At 45.9% G+C, this 20,938-nt stretch overlaps 1 protein-coding gene across 3 annotated transcripts in view; it reads left to right on the top strand.

Annotated features, from left to right (window-relative positions):
* col7a1 (collagen, type VII, alpha 1) overlaps window positions 1–20,938 on the top strand; it is a 436,569-nt gene that overhangs the window by 372,640 nt on the left and 42,991 nt on the right. For 2 of the 3 annotated variants that reach the window (XM_072581825.1, XM_072581826.1), the window contains exons 96-104: window positions 717–752; window positions 2,988–3,023; window positions 6,778–6,837; window positions 9,960–10,085; window positions 15,838–15,909; window positions 17,819–17,854; window positions 17,938–17,997; window positions 19,482–19,526; window positions 19,619–19,654. In XM_072581825.1, the coding sequence (XP_072437926.1) occupies window positions 717–752; window positions 2,988–3,023; window positions 6,778–6,837; window positions 9,960–10,085; window positions 15,838–15,909; window positions 17,819–17,854; window positions 17,938–17,997; window positions 19,482–19,526; window positions 19,619–19,654 (507 nt within the window). The remainder of the gene's footprint in view (window positions 1–716; window positions 753–2,987; window positions 3,024–6,777; window positions 6,838–9,959; window positions 10,086–15,837; window positions 15,910–17,818; window positions 17,855–17,937; window positions 17,998–19,481; window positions 19,527–19,618; window positions 19,655–20,938) is intronic. The other variant, XM_072581827.1, reaches the window with a different exon arrangement.

The raw sequence follows: 20,938 nt of genomic DNA, 5'->3' as shown, positions 1-20,938 counted from the left end.
CCTGCTTGGTGGTCCAGTTGCTTTCTTGTGAAATACCACAGAGTTGTTTGGTTGGCTCTGAGTAGCTAATGGTTGGCAGGTGGCACCGTGGTTAGCACTACTGCCCCACAGTGCCAGGGTCCCGGATTCAATCCCAGCCTCAGGCTACTGTCTGTGTGGAGTTTGCACATCCTCCACGTGTCTGTGTGGGTCTCCTCTGGGTGCTCTGGTTTCCTCCCACAGTCCAAAGATATGCAAATTTGGTGAACTGGCCACATTGAAATGTACAGTCTAGATGGATTAGCCGTGAGTTACAGGGATTGGGTGGGAGGGTAAGCCTGGGAAGGATGTCCCTTTGAGGGTTGGCGGGCCGAATGGCCTGCTTTGACACTGTAGGGATTCTAATGAAGGAGGGCTGGTGTGCTCTCAGAGACGGTAAGGACGACAGATGCTGGAATCCAGAGTCAACAGATGTGGAGCTGGAAGAACACAGCAGGTCAGACAGCATCTGAGGGGCAGGAAAGTCAACTTTTCGGGCCAAAACCCTTTGACAGGAGCTGCAAAGGTTTCAGCCTGAATGCTGCTCCTCAGATGCTGTCTGTCCTGCTGTGCTTCTCCAGCTCCACATCCATTGTCGCTGTTGTGCTCTGTGTTGAACTAAGTAAAGAATTTCATTTGTTTGCCCACTTTGGCTGGTGATTTTGCTCACTGTTTAAACTTGTTTTGTCTCATTCTAGGGTTCACAGGGTGAGCCAGGAGAACCAGGGCAAGATGTAAGTATATTCCACGTCTTTCTATCTCTCAAGTGGAATTAATGTTTGACGATAAGTAGGCAGGAGCAGGAACTGATCCTTTTATTGCTAAGTAAGAGACCCAATTTGTTGCAGAACTCTTAACATACTAGAGCGAGGTTGTAATTGAGATGATCCATGGTCTGGTGTGACATATTCTAATTCTCGGGGGCATCCCTTTAAAGGTGAGGGGGAAAATTCAAAGATATAAGGGGCAAGTTTTTGACACCGAGAGTGGTAGGGGTCTGGATCTCACTGCCAGAGATGGTGGTGGAGGCAGATACGATAATGGTGTTTAAGAGACTTTAGATAAGCACATGGATATACAAGGAATGGAGGGATATGGACCAAGGGCAGGCAGAAGGGATTAGGTTAATTTGGCACCATGCTCTGCACAACATTATGGGCTGAAGGGCCTGTTCCTATGCAATACTGTCATAGAGATGCATAGCACGGAAACAGACCCATCAGTCCAACTGGTCCATGCAGACCAGATATCTTTAATTAATCCAGTCCCATTTGCCAGCGCTTGGCCCATATCCCTCTAAACCCTTCCTATTCATATACCCATCCAGATGCCTTTTAAATGTTGTAATTGTACCATCCTCCACCACTTCCTCTGGCAGCTCATTCCATTCACGTACCACCCTCTGTGTGAAAAAGTTTCCCCTTAGATCTGTTTTAAATTTTCCCCCTCACCCTAAGTCTATGCTCTCAAGTTCTGGATTCCCCCACCCCACGGAAAAGACCATGTCTATCTACCTTATTAATGCCCCTCATGATTTTAGAAACCTCTATAAGGTCACCCCTGAGCCTCTAATGCTCTAGAGAAAACAGCCCCAGCCTGTTCAGCCTCTCCCTATTGCTCATACCCTCCAACCCTGGCAACATCCTTGTAAATCTTTTCTGAATCTTTTCAAGTTTCGCAACATCCTTCCTGGAGGGAGACCAGGATTGCACGCAATATTTCAACAGTGGCCTAACCAATGTCCTGTGCAACCACAACATGACCTCCCAACTCCTTTACTCAATGCTCTGACCAATAAAGGAAAACATACCAAACGCTGCCTTCACTATCCTATCTACCTGCGACTCCATTTTCAAGGAGCTATGAACCTGCACTCCAACGTCTCTTTGTTCAGCAACACTCCCCAAGATCTTACCACTCAGTGTATAAATCCCGTCCTGATTTGTCTTTCCAAAATGCAGCACCTCGCATTTATCTAAATTAAACTCCATCTGCCACTCCTCAGCCCATTGGCCCATCTGATCAAGATCCTGTTGTACTCTGAGGTAACCTTCTTCGCTGTCTGCTACACCTCCAATTTTGGTGTCATCTGCAAACCTGCTAACGATAAACCTCCGACGTTCATATCTAACTTATTTATATAAATTACGGAAAGCAGTGGACCCAGCTATAGAAAATAAGTTGTCAAAAACAGTGCTGACTTCAGTAGGAGTTATGGTACATTAACAGCTCAGCTGTCTTGCATCTGATCAGAATGTAGTGGATTCACAATTATCTCTGGAGATTTGAGAAAGATCTAGAAGGAAACATGTTGCTAAAAACGGACACTTTTCCCTGAAGCTTTGTGCTCACCACTGGAGGGCAAAATCAACATTTGTTCTGTATGGAAATCGAAAGAACTGTGGATGCTGTCAATCAGAAATGAAAGCAGAAGTTGCTAGAAAAGCTCAGCAAGTCTGACAGTATCTGTGAAGAGAAATCAGAGTTAACATTTTGAGTCTGGTGTTCTGAGGAAGGGTCACTGGACCCAAACCATTAACTCTGATTTCTCCTCACAGATGCTGGCAGACCTGCTGAGCTTTTCCAGTAACTTCTGTCTTTGTTCTGTATGACTATGTACACATTATATTCAGTGTAAAGATCGCTTTCCCCCTTTCTTGGTATTCTTGCAAAATGTCCTGATGAATGCAAGACCAAAACCTTCGGCAAAATGTCATTTTTCATCAATATTAAAGCCCTGTTCGACCAATCAACGTTTTGGAAATCCACTACATAGGACAGACAGAAACGTTGGAAAAGAATTAGAATCGGAATTTGGTTTATTGCCATATGTACTCAAATGTGAAAAGTTTACAAAGTTGCCACTGACCATGCCGTCCTAGGTACAAAATCTTATGAATAAATGAGAAAAATAAAACAATAAAACCTACTGTTTTTAATATATTTTAATATTAATTGTTTTAATGCAGGGTTTGAGAGGGTTGCCTGGAGTTAGAGGAGATAAGGTGAGTGGTTGTTGTCTTTTTGTAGTTATATCAGAATCATGAGGAACAGATACATCTCCTGGCCAATATTTATTCTTCAATCAACTTCACTAAAAGCAGATTATCTGCAGTATTGTCACATTCCTGTTTCAGGGAGCTTACCGCATTCACATGACTGCTGCATGGTTTGAGATTACAACAACATTTCCTTTCTAAGTGTACTTCATTGGTTAGAAAACACTTGGGAAGATGATAAAAGATGCAATTGTAATGCCAGTGTTTCTTTACTGCAGAGAGATCAGGTTCAAAGAACGAAGTATGGTTGATTGGACTTTCTTAACAATAACACACATATATTGAAACGGAACGTTTTGCCTTAGCAACATATAAGGAATAGGAGCAGGAGAAGGCCGTTCAGCCCCTCCAGCCTGCTCCACCATGCAATATGATCATGGCTAACCTCCTCTCCACTTGCCTGCCCATTCTCCATAACCCTTCAACCCATTCCCAATTAAAAATCTATCTCCTCCTTAAATTTACACAATGTCCCGGCATCCACCCCCATGTAGGGGAGTGAATCCTACAGATCCACCACCCTTTGAGAGAAGTAATTTCTCCTCATCTCAGTTTTCAATCTGCTACCCCCTCATCCTAAAAATGTCACCTCTGAGTTGATGAATGCTGGGGACAACTCCGTCACCAAGGCGTGTACTGGGAAGGAGGTCATCCTGAACAGAAGGGCAGGAAAAGAGCAGCCATTCTGCCAGCAGTGTCCTATCCTACCACGATGCCACCCCCTTACCCATGACAATGCCACCACCCAGGTAGCCCACTCGGCCCCTCCAGCCTGCTGTGCCATTCACTAAGATCATAGGCTATCTGATTGTGGCCACATTCCCCCCACCTTTGAACCCTCGACACTTTTGTAGCTGTAAAGACTTTCCCACTTTCCCTCCGGAGAGGCAAAGAACAGAAGGAGAACACCACTTTGCGTCTGCCTGGGACCTTCCTGTCTAGACCCAAAGCTGGTTGAGCAAGTTCCAGGGCACCCTGTTGACTACTAGCATTGGCTGCAATTAACCCTGACCTCTATATCGCCAGGATAATAGAATCCCTACAATGTGGGAGTAGGCCTATCGAATCCATTCCAGCCTTCCAAAGAGCATCCCATCCAGACACACCCCTCTACCAGTAACCCTACATTTCCCATGTCTAACCCACCCAGGCTGCACATCCCCCAACACTACAGGACAATTTCTCATGGCCAAACAAGCAAACCTGCACATATTTGGACTGCAGGAGGAAACTAGAGCATCTGGAGGAAGCCCGCACAGACGTAGGGAGAATATGCAAGCTCCACACAGACAGTCGCCTGAGGTTGGAATTGAACTTGGGTCCCTGGCGCTGTGAAGTGGCAGTGCTAACCACTGAGCCACCATGTACCTGCTCCTCATTGTTTCCATCTCGGAGCAAACCTCACAGTAAACCTAAACACTTCAGTGAACCATTCCATATTAAAGACTCTCTGTGAAGAGAAACACTTCCTTCATGCAAACTGACAACTTAGGAACAGGAGTAGACCATTCCACCTCTCAAACTGCTCTGCCGTTCAACGAGATCAGATCTCATCTGGTTTTACCCCAAATCTACATTCCCCCATACCCTGATAACCCCGAACCCACATCCCCCTGTACCCCGATATTCCCCGAATCCACATCCCCTCGTACCCTGATATCCTCCATAACCACATCCCCCCCCGTACCCCGATATCCCCCAAACCCACATTCCCCCATACCCCAAATCCACATTCCCCCATACACCAATAACCCCGAATCCACATTCCCCCATACCCCGATAACCCCGAACCCACATCCCCCTGTACCCCGATATCCCCCAAACCCACATTCCCCCGTACCCCAAATCCACATTCCCCCATACACCGATAACCCCGAATCCACATTCCCCCATACCCTGATAACCTCTCGCTCCCTCTTTTAACGAGCATCTGTACCTCAAAAATATTCAAGAAGACAATTTCAAAGACTCTCAACCCTCTGAGAAAATAAAAATTACCTCATTTCAGTTTTTAATGGGTGGACCCACTCCACATCCAACCAGTGTTGAACTCTCAGGACCTTTCATCTCTCCGTCTCCTTTTACTCTTCAAAACTCCAGGAGATACAAGCCTCACCTGTCCAATCCTTCCTCCTAATATAACACACTTAATCCAGGCCTTAACCTGGTAAACCTGTTCTGAACTGAATCCCAGAACTGTTATAGTGCAGAAAAGGCCATTCAGCCCATTGTGCTTGCACTGGCTCTTCAAACGAGCATCACTATCTGGTGCCAGTCTCCTGCTGTTTCTCCATACCCTTGCACATTATTTCGACCCAAATAATCATCCAATTCCCTCTTGAATACCCCAATTGAACCTTCCTCTGCCACATAGACATCCTTCCTTCAATAAAGTGACCAACAGTGTACACCGTACTTCACTTTATTGGGGAGGCGAGGGCCTAATTGTATTATCACTGGACAATCAATCCAGTGACCCAGGTAACATTCTGGGGATGGGAGTTCAAATCCTGCCATGGCAGAAGGCGGAATTTGAATTCACTTTTTAAAAATCTGGAATTTGAATCTAATGATGACCATGAATCAGTTGCCAACTGTTGGGAAAAACCCATCTGGTTCACTAATGTCCTTCAGGGAAGGAAACTGTAATCTTTACCTGGTCTGGCCTACATGTGACTCCAGACCCACAGCAATGTGGTTGGCTCTTAACTGCCCTCTGGGTAATTAGGGACAGGCAATAAGTACTGCCTAGCCAGTGATGCCCTCATCCCCTGAATGAATTCAAAAGAAAAAACATACAAATGCCTGTAACCTTCACCAGGCCAAGAAGCTTCGGAAATCTCTGCCCTGAAGGAATGTCTGATCTCAGTAATAGTAGCTGAGTAGGAAGCTGATGTTCCAGGTTAAGGGATACTGACGTTCACCATGGTGAGAGCTAACAAGACAGTGCGTGTATCTGGGCTTATGCCCAAAATATCAATTCTCCTGCTCCTCGGATGCAGCCTGACCTGCTGTGCTTTTCCAGCACCAGCCTCTCGACTTGTTATCACATAGTCTGCTATTACACACAACCCATTGTTATCCACTAACAATCCCCCTTAACAGCTATTTACCCTCCCAGCCTGATTGTCATCCACTCCTTTGTCTATCCAACTATTCTTCTCTCTCTTTAGGCTCTATCCCCACCTTTCGTTTACTCCTCACCCTCTTCCCCCCACACCCTATCTTCTGCATAAAAACCAACATTTTCCTAGCTACCATCAGTTCTGAGGAAGGGTCACTCAACCCAAAACATTAACTCTGATTTCTCTCCACAGACACTGCCAGACCTGCTGACTTATTCCGGCAATTTCTGGTTTTGTGGCCAGGGCCTAGGTCGGGGTGGTGGATAACAAGTGGGAAGGAAGGTGTTTGTGCTGTGAAATTGTTACACTAGATGTTGAGTCCTGAAGGCTGTGAGGCACCTAAGCAGATGGTGAGGTGGTGCCACACCACCACCCCCCTCCCACCCCCCCCCCCACCCCCCCAGTCTGGTGTTGAGTCTTACTGGAACACTGCAGCAAGCCTCAGACAGAGATGTTGGCATGTGAATGTGGTGGTGTGTTGAAGTGGCAGACAACAGGAAGCTTGGGATAATTTTTAAGTGAAGGTTCCGGACACCAACATTTCTCAACCTGTCTCTGACTTTTCTCACCCCCAGGGTGTGGCAGGAGTTGGACAACCAGGCCCAGCTGGGCAGGCTGGACCTCCAGGACTGAAGGTGAACGTCATGTTCAGATAATTATTACAGACCTTCTTTGCGAACAAGGAGCTAAGTCCCTTTTATCTGATTATTTTGTTCTCCTTCGTAAAACAACAGCCATGAACAGTGCATTTTAAAAATTTTAAAACTGCATGAATCAACTTCCAAATACTTTACCTGTGAACACTTGAATCTCACGCAGAGCCAATGCTTCTATATTTCCTTCAGGTGCCCATATCTCGGCAGGTTCTGGATACAGCCAGTACTTCTATAACACAATAGTTGCTTTCTTGTGCAGCCTCGCTTGATAGAAAAATCGTGCTTTTGAAACAGCGCTTAGAGTTTTGGCGACATACAGAGGAACGTCGATTATCTGAATTTCGGATTATCCGAACAAGATCACAAGGTCCCGATGCCTGGCTAAACTGTGTTATCTGGTATTCGATTATCCGAACATTTGATTGCTTAAACAAAATGCTCCCCGCCTGTGTTGTTCGGATAATTGAAGTTCCTCTGTAACAACATTTCAACTAACACACGTTTTAAAAGTTTGCATTTTAGAAACAGTGTCCCCAATTTGTCAATCGTGTTACAGCAAATTCGCATTAAACAAAATCCACATTATAGCAGAACAACCTTTAGATTATTTTCTGAAGGCTGATACAATTGGTTATGGGAGGTGTTTCATTCTGTAGTGGGTTTATCAATAATTTTAATTATTTTTTGAAACCAGGAATATGAAGTAACAGTATCTCTGCAGTGTGGGAACAAGCCAATAGGCTGCACAAATCCACACAGTCCTCCGAAGGGCATCCCACTCAGACCTACCCAACCTCTGTAACCCTTCATTTCCCACAGGTAATCACCCAACCTGCACATCCCTAGACACAATGGGAAATCCCTATGGCCAATCCACCCTAAACTCCACAGCTTTGGGCTGTGGGAGGAAACCAGGGAGAATGTGCAAACTCCACACAGTCGCCCGAGGGTGGAATCAAACCCAGGTCCCTGGTGCTGTGAGGCAGCAGTGCTAACCACTGAGCCACCGTTCCACCTTTTCTGGTTTATTTCCGAAGGATGGGGGGGGGGTGGCGAGTGTGTTCTGTGGTGACCAGCACCAATCAGTGAGAGAACTCATTGGACCACCTGATGAAGGGCTCTTGCCCGAAATGTTGATTCTCTTGCTCCTCTGATGCTGCCTGACCTGCTGTGCTTTTCCAGCACCATACTCTCGACTCTGATCTCCAGCATCTGCAGTTCTCACTTTCTCCTCACTGGATCACCTATCAATCCTCTCGTTAGGAGCTGATAGGTGAACAAGAGTGAGTATCTTGCCCTATCAATGACCTCAACACCAATAGCGAGTCCTAAAAACCATCGATCAAGGCTTACTCAATGGGCTCCAGCAGTGGGAAGAACATTCTTCATTCACCTCCCTGCTGGGTGGAAGGGAGAAGGGGGGTCGCAGAAGGATGTGAGGGAATAGAGAGGGGTGGTCTCTGAGAGTTTCCCCATCGTTGTCCCCAGTTGCACCCAGAATGGGGCAGTGCTAGGCAGCATCACAACCCAGTTATCAGGCTGCTATGGTTTCCAACTCAAGCAATTGTCCATCTTCCTCTCCAGCCAGGGCGGCAGGTGATTAGGGTTGTGAAGAGTTTAGTCCCTTTAGTGGCCATGAATCAATCGCCAAATGATCTTTGTTGCCAGTGAATTGAGAAACTCACCAATGGACCTTCTTGTCCAGCAGAGGTGACATAGCAGGGGTGAGTTTCCATCCAGGGCAAATATGTCTCACTATTTCCCTTTCTTGCCACCTCTCTTACTACCTCTAGGAGGGGAAAAGCACATCCATAGGAGTAGGAGGAAGCCATTCAGCCCATCAAGCCTGTTCCACCATCCAACTAGATCATGGCTCATCTACCCCAGTGCCGTTTCTCCACACCCATCTCATATCCCTGGATGTCTTCAATATCTAGAAATCTGTTGAAATGATTCTTGAATATAATCACCAAGCTGCCAAACTCTGGGGTAGAGAATTCCAAGACTCCATGACCCTTTGAGTGAAGAAATTCATCCTCATCTCACTCCTAAATGACCTGCTGTTTATTCTGACAGAGTGATCCTCCACCGGCCAATCTTGCAGATTACTGATACAGCCCATGTGGAAGTTTAATCCCTATTAAGGAATAAGGGGGACTGAGTAACCTTGGCTGTAGATTATTAGTGGTACAAAGAAAACTGGAGTAGGCCATTCAGCCCATCAACCTCATCATAATTGAATACAATCACAATTGATTGAATATCTCAATGCCTTCTTCCCACAGAATGATGTATTTGGACTAGTAATCCAAAAAGCTCTGCTTGATGTTCTGGGGGCTGGGTTCAAATCCCACCATAGCAAGTAGTGATATTTGAATTTTATGTATTTTATTTAAATCTGAAACTAAGTGCATCTCTAATGTTGACTGTTAATTGCTGTCAAAACCCATCTGGTTCACTAATGCCCCTAAAGAAAGGATTTCTGCCACCCTTACCCAGTCTGGCCTACATGTGACTCCATGCGGCACGGTGGCTCAGTGGCTAATACAGCTGCCTCACAGTGCTGGGTACCTGGGTTCAATTCCAGCCTCAGGCAACTGTCTGAGTGGAGTTTGCACATTCTCCTCGAGGATTTCCTCCGGGTGCTCCAGTTTCCTCCCACAGTCCAGTGATGTGCAGGCTAGGTTAGTTTTCCATGCTAAGTCACCCAGTGTTCAGGGACTTGTAGGCTAGGTGCAGTAGTCATGGTAAATGTAGGGGAATGGGTCTGGGTGGGTTACTCTTCAGAGGGTCAGTGTGGACTTGTTGGGCCAAGGGGCCTGTTTCCACACTGTAGGGATTCTGTTCTATGATGATGAGATCCTCAGGTGGTCACCTCTGGGCAATAAATGCTGGTGATGTCCAAATCCCACAATCGAATAAAGATAACTAACCCCATAACCGTCTACACCATTGATAATCAGAAAGATATCTATGTCCAGTTTAAATGTACAAAAACACTGAGGTTCCCTGGCTCTTGGAAGTAAATGATTTACAATGACATTGTTGGATCTTTTCTCATTTCTAAGTGAAGAACAAGATTTGTTTTTTAATCTTTTCAGGGTGATTCTGGTTTTCCAGGACCTCCGGGTCCTCCGGGACAGCAAGGGCCTGTTGGTATCTCTGGACAGCCAGGCCTAAGAGGAGAAGTTGGACTTCCTGGGCCACAGGGGCCAGCAGCAGAGAGGGTAAAGTGGAGTCCGGGCCCACAATCATCTTTACAATGTGGCTTTAACTGAAACTAAAAGGAGGTGTAATGGGCCTTGTTGTATCGTCACTGGATTGGCCATCGAGAGGCCCCCAGCATTTTTGAGGGATGTGGATTCAAACTCCCTGCCCTGCCGCCCCTCTCCCCCTCCCCCACCCCCCACCCCTTCACCCCTCCCAAGCAGCTGGTGGAATTTAAACTCAATCTATTGATAATTCTAGAATCTAAGAGTAATCTCAGTTATTGTGATCAAGACAACAATTTTCAATTGTTTTCAATCCATCTGGTTCACTAATGCCTTTGAGGGAAGGAAATCTGCTGTCCTTACCTGGTCTGGCCTACATGTGACTCCAGACCCACAGCAACGTGGCTGACCTTTAACTCCCCTCTGAGTAATTAATGATGGGCAATAAACACTGGTCTAGCCAGTGACACCCATGTTCCATGAACAAATCTTTAAAGGTTAGCACATCATTGCCACAGCAACCAAAAACAGCTCAGACATTTGGCTGTTTTGCCTTTTTTTTCTGCACGATGTGTCTATCACTGGCAAGGCCCTCAATTGTTACCTATCCTTAATTGCCATTAGGAATGCAGGGACTTGTCCAGGCCATTCGACCCCTCAGATCTGCTCCACCGTTCAAATAAAATGATGGATATGTAGCTTAATTTTATCTGCCTGCTTTGGCCTATATCCCTTGATAAAAATTTGTCTGTCCCATTTTTAAATTTAACATGAATTAGCATTGACTGCCATTTGTGAAAGAGAATTCCAAATCTCCATTACTCTTTGTGCATAGAAGGAGCTTTCTAACATCTCTCCGAATTCTCAGATTATGCCCCTGGTTCTAGAATCTTCAACCATTGGGCTTCGTCTGTCGTCAGCTACTCTGTCATTTCCTGTTGATATCCTAAAAACACTCAGAAATTGAACTCAGTTAGATCACCCTTAACCTTCGAAATTCTGGAGAATTTGTCTAATCTTTCCTCATAAATTAACCCATGAAGTGCTGATATCATCTAGAGGCAAGGCCCACTTATCCTTCCTAAGGTGTGGTGTACAGTGCTCCAAGCGGGGTCTTGCTAGGGTTTTGTATGACGTTTGCATCAGAATACTCCTTTGGATATAAAAGCCAGCTTTCCGTTAGCCACCTTGACTGTTTTCTGCACCTGTACTTGGCATTTTAAAGAGCTAAGTACCTGAATCCTCAAAATCCCACTGGACACCTATTGTATTTAGAGTCTAGATTAGTGTGGTGCTGGAAAAGCACAGCAGATCAGGCAGCATCTGAGGAGTAGGAAAAATCAATGTTTCGGGCAAAAGCTCTTCATCAGGAAGGGCTTTTGCCCGAAACATTGATTTTTCCTACTCCTCAGATGCTGCCTGATCTGCTGTGCTTTTCCACCACTGTAATCTTGACTCTAATCTCCAGCATCTGCAGTACCCACTTCCACCTATTGTATTTAACTTTGTGCCTTCTAATAAATCCACTGATCTATTCTTTTACAGTTTGAAATGGATAACCTCATCCTTGTTTATATTAAAATCCATCTGCCACAGCTTTGCCCATTCCCCTCGGCCTTTGTAATTTTATATTGTCGTCAACCCTGCCTACAGCTGGTTCTGATACAACACCATAGTTCTGGGGGCTCTTGTGCAATCTCGCTTATAAGAAAATGGTGCAAGAGCCATACCATATAAACTAATGGGGCTGGAATCGGGTTATACCCAATACTGGTAAGGATACTTCACATTCTGCAAACAATGGTCTAAATTCTTCAATCGCGTTGTAGCCAATTTGCGTTGAACACGCTTACATTATAGCAGAACCGACTGTACAATGCAGTACAATTTTGTTGGCAGCAAATGTGGATATTGGACTTTTTATCAAAGTCGTTAATGAATATTATGAATAATTGAGGCCCTAACTCAGATCCCTGCAGGACATCACTAGTCATATCCTGCCTGTTTGTGTACTTGTTCATTATTCCAACTCTGTTTCCTGCCATTCAGCCTGTTTCCTATCCATGTCAGTAACTTGCCCTCAATTCCACAGGTTCCTATCACAGAAATTAACTACAGATCCACTGACAGCACCTTCCAAACCCATGACCACTTCCATCTAGAAGGACCAGGGCAGCAGATACATGGGAACACCACCCTCTGCAAGATCCCCCTGAAGCCACTTATCATCCTGACTTGGAAATATATCGCCGTTCCTTCACTGTCGCTGGGTCACAATCCCGGAATTCCCTCCCTTATCGCATTGTGGGTCAACCCACAACAGGTGGACTGCAGCGGTTCAAGAAGGCAGCTCACCCCCCACCTTCTCAAGGGGCCACTGGGGACGGGCAATAAACGCTAGGCCCAGCCAGTAACACCCACATCCCACAAATGAATAAATTTATAAAATGCTAACAGCCTCTTGTGTGGGACTGTATCAAAAGCATCTAGAGGATCATATAAACAGCATCCACCGAGTTACCTCTGTCCACTCCCCTTGAACTGAGTAGCCTACTCAATTATGTAAGTGAATCAGATGAGAGTCAGCCATTGGTGGTGGATACAGCTGCAAAGATCCAATGGGACAAAGGTACAGCGTGAGGAGGGGAAACAATGAACTGATTTTTCTTTTGTTTCTTTATTAATTCATAAGATATGGGCGTCATTCCCTGGGCCAGCATTCAATGCCCATCCCTAATTGACCTCTAGGGGGCAGTGTCAATCACATTGCTGTGGGTCTGGAGTCACGTGTAGGCCAGACCAGGTAATGATAGCAGCTTTCCTTCCCTCAAGAACATTAGTGAACCAGATGGGTTTTTACAACATCGACCATTGGGCCAATTTCTGAGTTCAACTTTTCATTCGATTCAACTTTCACCACTTGCTGGGTGGAATTTGAACCTCCATTCCGAGAACATTAACCTAGGATTCTAGATTACCAGCCTGGTGACGTTAGGCTCAAAAAGCCAGCGAATGAAACAAAAAACATCATGTTCTAGCCATGGATGGCCAGTCGGAGTCTGAAGTGGATATAAAATGAGTGGTAATAACAGAAAGTGCTGGAGAAACTCAGCAGGTTTTGGCAGCATCTGTGGAGAGAGAAACAGAATTAACGTTTTGAGTCCAGTATGAGTGTCCGTCCAGATCTACAGCTGTTCGGGCTAAATACTGTATAGTATATCAGCCTCCCCTACATAGAATCACATGAGAAGGAAACCATTCAGCCCATCATACTCTGTCAGTTATTTTAAAGAGCTAGTAAATTACTCCCTCTTCCCTGCCCCCCTCCTCGTCTCTTTGCAATTTTTCTGTCTTTAAGTTTGAAGTTATGTCCAGTTCCCTTTGAAAGGTTATTATTGAGTGTGCTTTCATCACCCACTCAGGAAATATTCTCCAGATCACAAGCATTTGCCAAATAAAGAAAATTCTCCTCGCTCTGCCCTCTGTTTTTTTTTGCCAATTCTAGGTCCTTCCATTTCTGACACACATAATTTTAAACATTTCAGGGAAAGCTGAGCAGTTTCAAAGGCTGACCATTAAATAAATTGGATTAGTGGTGCTAGAAGGGCACAGCAGTTCAGGCAGCATCCAACGAGCAGCGAAATCGACGTTTCGGGCAAAAGCCCTTCATCAGGAAATAAATTGTCCTGCTGAGACTTTATCAACTTTAGAGCAGTGTCTCATGGGATGGCACATAGTGTCCATCATCGGGTGGGAATGTTCCACAAAGTGTCCCGTTATTTCTCAGTGTCACGAGGGAGCACTCCATCATCCGGTTTGCTTCAGGGGCCCTGTTTAGTGTATTCGAGGCTGAGACAGGTTTGCCATTAGTGAGGGAATCGAGGGTTATGGGGAAAAGGCAGGAAAATGGAGTTGAGGGTAATCAGATCAGCCATGATGTCGTTGAATGGCAGGGCTGATGGGCTGAATGGCCCACTTCTGCTCCGACGTTTTCTGGTTTGGTCACAAGGAGCAATCACAGAGGTGGCGGGAGTGGCATGTAAATTCCAAGCGTGCCATTTGCCCACACCATCCGTCCCTGACCAATCAATTTTCTACAACTTGAGGCTGCATTAAGATTGAGGTGCGCCACGCAGACCCCTATTTACTGTGTCCCCCACCCCACCCACACATTGCATCTTATAGCAATGTTATGGGCGGCACGGTGGCACAGTGGTTAGCACTACTGCCTCACAGTGCCAGAGACCCAGGTTCAATTCCCGCCTCAGGCGACTCTCTGTGTGGAGTTTGCACATTCTCCCGTGTCTGTGTGGGTTTCCTCTGGGTGCTCCGGTTTCCTCCCACACTCCAAAGATGTGCAGGTCAGGTGAATTGGCCATGCTAAATTGCCCGTAGTGTTAGGTAAGGGGTAGATGTAGGGGTATGGGTGGGTTCCGCTTCGGCGGGGCGGTGTGGACTTGTTGGGCCGAAGGGCCTGTTTCCACACTGTAAGTAATCTAATCTAATCACTGGATGGTACTGGGCCTGCAGCTTTGAGAGCTTCTCTCCCAGACAACGAGTTATAGAGTTCTACAGCACGGAGACAGGCCCTTTGGCCCAACCTGGTCCACGCAGACCAAAATGTCCATCCACACTGACCCCATTTCCCTGCACTTGGCCCATATCCTCCTAAACCTTTCCTATCCATGTATTTGTCCAAATGCCTTTTAAATGTTGTTTACGTACCCGCTCAACCACTTCCACTGGGAGCTTATTCCATATGTGTACCACCCTCTGTGTAAAAATGTTGCCCCTCAGGTTCTGTTTTATTCTTTCCCCTCTAACCTTATGCCTTCTAGTCCTCGATTCCCCAGCCCTTTCACCCTATCCATGCCTCTCATGATCTTGTACACTTCTGGAAGACCCCACCCCAGTCTCATATCCTCTAAAGAAAAAAATGTCCTTTTCCAACCTCTCCCTGTAACTCAAGCCTCTGAGATCCATTTGAGGAAAATCACCAGTCGGGTGACAGTGTGAGGTTGTGACCCCCGTTTGACCCTGACCTAAGCAACCCAATTCAGGAGTCCCACTTCCAGTTCCTCCTGAGGTTACACAGATGGGACAGAAGGAGCATTGACATGGCATGAGGCTGGTAGCAATGGGTCCATAATGGGCACTGTCACTCTGTGCAAGTTTAGACAGAGTGCAGACTATGGGGTGTGCATGATACAACTGATGGTCCCCATGAGTAGCTGTCAGCCAAATTATTGTTCTTTCTCTCTCTGGGCTCCATCTCCATCTATCGTTTAACCCTCCCCTCCATCCATCTTCAGCATTATACAACAGTAGTATACTCGCCAAGTTTAAGGGCATTTAAATGGTTATTGGTTAGGCGATGGATGAAAATGGACTAGTCTATGATAAACGAGCTTCAGTCTGGTTCCACAGGTTGGTGCAACATCGAGGGCTGAAGGGCCTGTACTGCGCTGTAATGATCTATGTTCTATACCAACCTTTTCGTGGCCATAATCAGTTTTGAAGAAGGCTCACTGGACCCGAGATGTTAGCTCTGCTTTCCCTCTACACATGCTGCCAGATCTGTTGATTTTGTTTACGACTGGGCCTGACCTTGGCAACATCCAGACCATCGCACTCACTCAGTGAACAGGAGCAGGAGTCCTCCTGGTTAAACCTTCCCACCTAATTCAAGTGCAGTTTTATCCAGGAATTTAAAACCATCTTTTTATAATCCAGTTATTATTCTTTTAATGGCGTTCTGTTCTTTCAGGGTGCTCCTGGATTTCCAGGGAGAGATGGAGCAACTGGACCACCAGGACCACCTGGACTTCCTGGATTACAGGTCAGTTAACAGCAGCCAACATTATTCTGTGTTTATACTCGTGTGGTGCCGTGGCATTGTCCCTACCCATGAGCTGAGTACAAGTCCCAACTGCTCCGGAATTGTGTGATTGCATCTCTGAACAGATTGATTGTTCCTGTCTTGTTTCAGATGATTGTGGGTTGAACGCCAGTCTAGAAATCAGATCACATGACTTTGGCCATAGTCTCTGGGACGTGAATGCAGGGAGTCCTGCACAATTGGAGGCACACTCTTCCGTGTTGGACATTGAACGAGTTCCCATCTGTCAAACAGCAGAGAAACCGGTCCGTGCCAACCAAACTAAACTAATCCCACCTGCCTGCACTTGGCCCGTATGCCTCCAAACCTTTCCTATTCATGTACCTGTCCAAATGTTTTTGAAATGTTGTAAGTCTACCTGCTTTCACAGCTTTCTCTGGCAGTTCATTCTACACATACACTACTCTCTGTGTAAAAAGGTTGCTCCTTATGTCCTTTTTAAATCTTTCTCCTCTCACCTTAAAAAATATGCCCCATTAGTCTAAGAAGATAAAGCAATGGCTCGATCCCATTCTCGGGATACAGTGGCGACAGAGAGAAAGTCCGTGGTAACATATGTCAAGTGCAGACCAATATTACATAGAACCTACAGCACATAAACATCAACATGACCAAACTGACCTGTCCTCTTGTTGGATGTAAAAACTAACATGCTATTAACAGAATAAGTGGTTATCTTAGTGAACTGAGGACAGTGCAGCCCGCTTGATTGGCGCAATATCCATCATGATCATTATCCAGTCCCTCCACCACCATCGCTCAGTAGCAGCAGTCTGTACCATCTCAGAAACTTTCCCAAGACACTTAGGGAACACCTTCTAAATCTATGACCACTTTCATCTCGAAGGACAAGGGCAAGCAGACGCATGGGAACACCACCCCCTGCAAGTTCACCATCCTGACTTGGAAATATATCACTGTTGCTGGGTCAAAATCCTGGAATTCCCTCCCTAAAAACATTGTGTGGATTCAGACACCTCTCAGACTGCAATGGTTCAAGAAGGCAGCTCACTCCCACCTTCTCCAGGCCAATTAGGGACAGGCATTGGGACAGTTGGGGCGGCATGGTGGCTCAATGGTTAGCACTGCTGCCTCACAGCACCAGGATTCCAGGTTCGATCCCAGCCTTGGGTGCCTGTCTGTGTGGAGTTTGTACATTCTCCCTGTGTCTGCGTGGGTTTCTTCAGGGTGCTCCAGTTTCCTCCCGTAGTTCAAAGATGTGCAGGCCAGGTGAATTGGCCATGCTCAATTGCCCATAGTGTTAAGTGTATTCGTCACAGCGAAGTAGGTCTGGGTGGGTTGCTCTTCGGAGGGTCGGTGTGGACTGGTTGGGCTGAAGAGCCTGTTTCCACACTGTAGGGAATTTAATCTAATCTAATCTGATCAGGCAATAAATGCTGGCCCAGCCAGTGATACCCATAAATTAACAGAAGTCTTTAAAAGTAGTCCTTTAGACAGTATTGCTAAACAGTCAGTCTGATTGTGTTTATGGGATCTTGCTATGTACAATTTGGTTGCTACAATAAAATGTACTTCTTCAACTTTGGTAAAGCGCTTTGAAATGTCCTGAAAGGCGCCATGTAAATGAATTCCTATAAAATGTATGGAGAAAGTTGGGTATTAACATTAATCTCTGGGCATCGCAGAAAAAATGCCAGCCTTCCCGTGCTGGGTGTCTTGTAAAAGACACCGGTACTGAGGACAGAATCCTGACTTCATTATGGCCAGAGCAGTGGACGGGATCAGGGATATTTCCAGCCTTGATATTTAATACAATGTGATCTAAATGAAACAAGCGAGGGATTAAAACCAAGATCTGATGAACTGAAAATGTGAATATTTTATTCAGGGTTTGCCAGGACCACCTGGGTTACAAGGTGCCAAGGTAAGAACCAGAACCTAATCTTCACTACAGCTTCGTTCCTCTTCTCCTTCTTTCCGTCTGATCAGCCTGTTTTTCCTGTTCAGGGTGAAACTGGGATAGGGGTGCCCGGACCGAGAGGAGAAAGAGGAGATCCAGGACCTCGGGTAAGGAACCACTTCCAAATCAACAATGTCCTCATGGACTATCCCGCTGTGAGTCCCCACTTACATGTTCCAGCTGAGGCTGGAAGGGTGCACAGTCTAATCCCACTCCTACAGGGACCTCTGATGTGAAGTGATATGACCACTGTACCATAGTTGATGCTGCAGTACCATCTCAGTTGCATCTCAAGAGCAGTTGGGGAATAACCATAAATACTGACTTGAAATGAGACAAGACCCTGAAGGAATATCAAGAAAATGGGAAATAACTTAAACAAGGAATTAGGAGGGCTAAAAGGGGTGAACAACCACCTTATGAAGGAGCAGAGCTCCGAAAGCTAGTGCTTCCAAATAAACCCGTTGGACTATAACCTGGTGTTGTGTGATGTTTAACTTTGTCCACCTCAGTCCAACACCAGCACCTCCACGTCATTTTGAAGGTTGATTCTTATCTGCCCTCAATTAGGGATGGGCATCAAAGCCTGGCCTCACTTGTATCACCCACACCACACGAAAGGAGAAAGAAAAGGTAATCTATTCCTCTCTTCCCGGTATTCCTTATTTCCCACTGGACCTTTCCTCTAACTCTGACGAACTGCTGGAACGCTAGTGGTCACTGTCAGGCTTTTGAGGAAAGGAACACCATCGGCACTGGGCCCAGTGCATGTTCTGTCACAGGATCAAACATGAAGGCTCTGTGGTGAGATTTATTGCCTGAGAGTAGTTTACGAATTGTGTCCACTTCAGGTGGCGGTATTCTCATTCCTGAATCAGAGAGCCGTGGGTTCAAGCCCCACTCCCAGAGATTTGGGTGTAAACTTTTGCCTGGATCCCCAGCACACTATTGAGTGTGCGCTGCTGTATTGGAGCACCGTCTTTCAGATTAAATGTGAAACTCCAGCCTTGTGTGCCGTCTCCGTTACATGATCGAGTGAGTTATCTCTAGAATCCTGGCCAATATTTGTCGCTGAGTTGGGAATCACCCAAAACTCACCTTGCTGTTTGTGGGATCTTGCTGGGCACAAATTGGCTGCCACACTTCCTACACAACAGCAAGTGACTTCACTTCCATGCTAACTCATCGGCTATTATGTACTTTAGAATGTAGAGTTATACGGCATGGAAACAGACCCTTCGGTCCAATCAGTCAATGCCGAATGTAATCCCAAACTAAACTAGTCCCACCTGCCTGCTCCTGGCCCACATCTCTCCAAACCTTTCCTATCCATGAACTTACCCAAATGTTTTTTAAATGTTGCAATTGTGCCCACATCCACCACTTCCTCATTCCACACATGAACCACCCTCTGTGTAAAAATAAAAATTGCCCTTCATGTCTTTTTAAAATCCCTCTCCTCTCACTGTAAAATGTGCCCCATAGTCATCCTGTACTTGTGAAAGATGCTAGATAAATGCAGGTCTTTCTTTGTCTCTTCTCATGCTTTGACCAAAGTCTTACTCACTTCACGTTCTCGTTGGTGCCTTAGGGTGAAGATGGAAGACCGGGGTTGACAGGAGAACGAGGACTACCTGTAACTACCTCTCTACTTTAATGAACTTTTCACGAAAGTTTGATTTGCCTCCCTGAAGTTCTTTTTTAATCTGTATTTTGCTATCTTGTCAGGGGCTTCCTGGTAGTCGGGGAGAAACTGGAATCAAAGTAAGTCTGTTTGACAGAGCTCCACCACACACTTTGTTGCAATCGAGGAGGTGACAGTGGCGAAGGGATTTTGGAGACAGTATTTTAGAACATAGAACATAGATCATTACAGTGCAGTACAGGCCCTTCGGCCCTTGATTTTGCTTTAGAAAAGAAAATTTACACTGTGGAGCCACATAGTGGCCAGAGACAGCAATTACATTGTGACCTTCCAAAAATAAAAAAAATGTTGATATAGCAATTTAGAATGGGATTTCTCAAATGCGACAAAGGCAGAGGCTTCAGGCCAGTCAGGGGAAGAGAGGAGAAAAGCAAGAACTGAGACTGAGAGGGGCTCAGAGTTGGACCCCTGGCCTCATGTAATAATTTAATAAAACAATGTCTATGACTGGTAGAATGGGTCAGGCTGTACAGAACAATCAGTGTCATGTTAAAGTTCCATTTGGGGTCCCATAGTCATTGTGGGCAAGGGACATGATCACAATGGACAGAGGGCAGAGGAGGTTTACCAGGATGCAGCCTGCACAGGAGGGTTTTAGTTAGGAATAGAGATTGGACCAAATTGGCATTGTTTTCCTTAGTGTACACTTGAGAGGCATGGAGAGGGCAGAGAGGAAGAAACTTCTCCCCTTGATGGAGGGATCAATAAGCAGGATCATCAATGTGAGGTAAACAGGAAGGAGGTTTAAACAGAAAGTGAGGAAATTTTTTTTTACAACCAGAAGGTGTTGGGAATCTGGAACTCACTGCCTGTTGGGGTGGTAGAGGCAGAAATCCCCTTGCTGCCGCACAGTGTCAGGAACCCGGGTTCAATTCCACCCTCGGCCAACAGTCTGTATGCAGTTTGCACATTCTCCTGCATGGGTTCCTTCCAGGTGCTCCAGTTGCCTCCCACAGGCCAAAGATGTGCAGGTTAGGGTGTGTTGGCCATGGGAAATTCCCCTGTAGTGTCTGGGGATGTGCAGGTTAGGTGGGTTAGCTATGGGAAATGCGGGGTTCCAGGACTAGTGTAGCCAGTGTTCAGAGGGTCGGTGCATACTCAATGGGTGAAAGGCCACTTTCTGCACTATAGGAACTCTATGAAATATTTAATTGTGCACTTATGATGCAAGGCAATGGGTCAAGTTCTAGAAAATGTGATTAGAACAGTGTGGTGGTTGATCCTGACTAGCACTGACTCGATGGGCCAAAGCGCCTTTTTCTGTGCTGTAGATCTCTATGCCTCTGTTGCAGCTAATCCCACCTGAGGCAGCAGCTTGGAATCTTATTGAATTTAAGATGTAC

Source organism: Chiloscyllium punctatum, chromosome 12 (genome assembly GCF_047496795.1).
Source record: "Chiloscyllium punctatum isolate Juve2018m chromosome 12, sChiPun1.3, whole genome shotgun sequence".
Taxonomy (NCBI): domain Eukaryota; kingdom Metazoa; phylum Chordata; class Chondrichthyes; order Orectolobiformes; family Hemiscylliidae; genus Chiloscyllium; species Chiloscyllium punctatum.
This window is presented reverse-complemented; position numbering and strand designations above follow the sequence as displayed.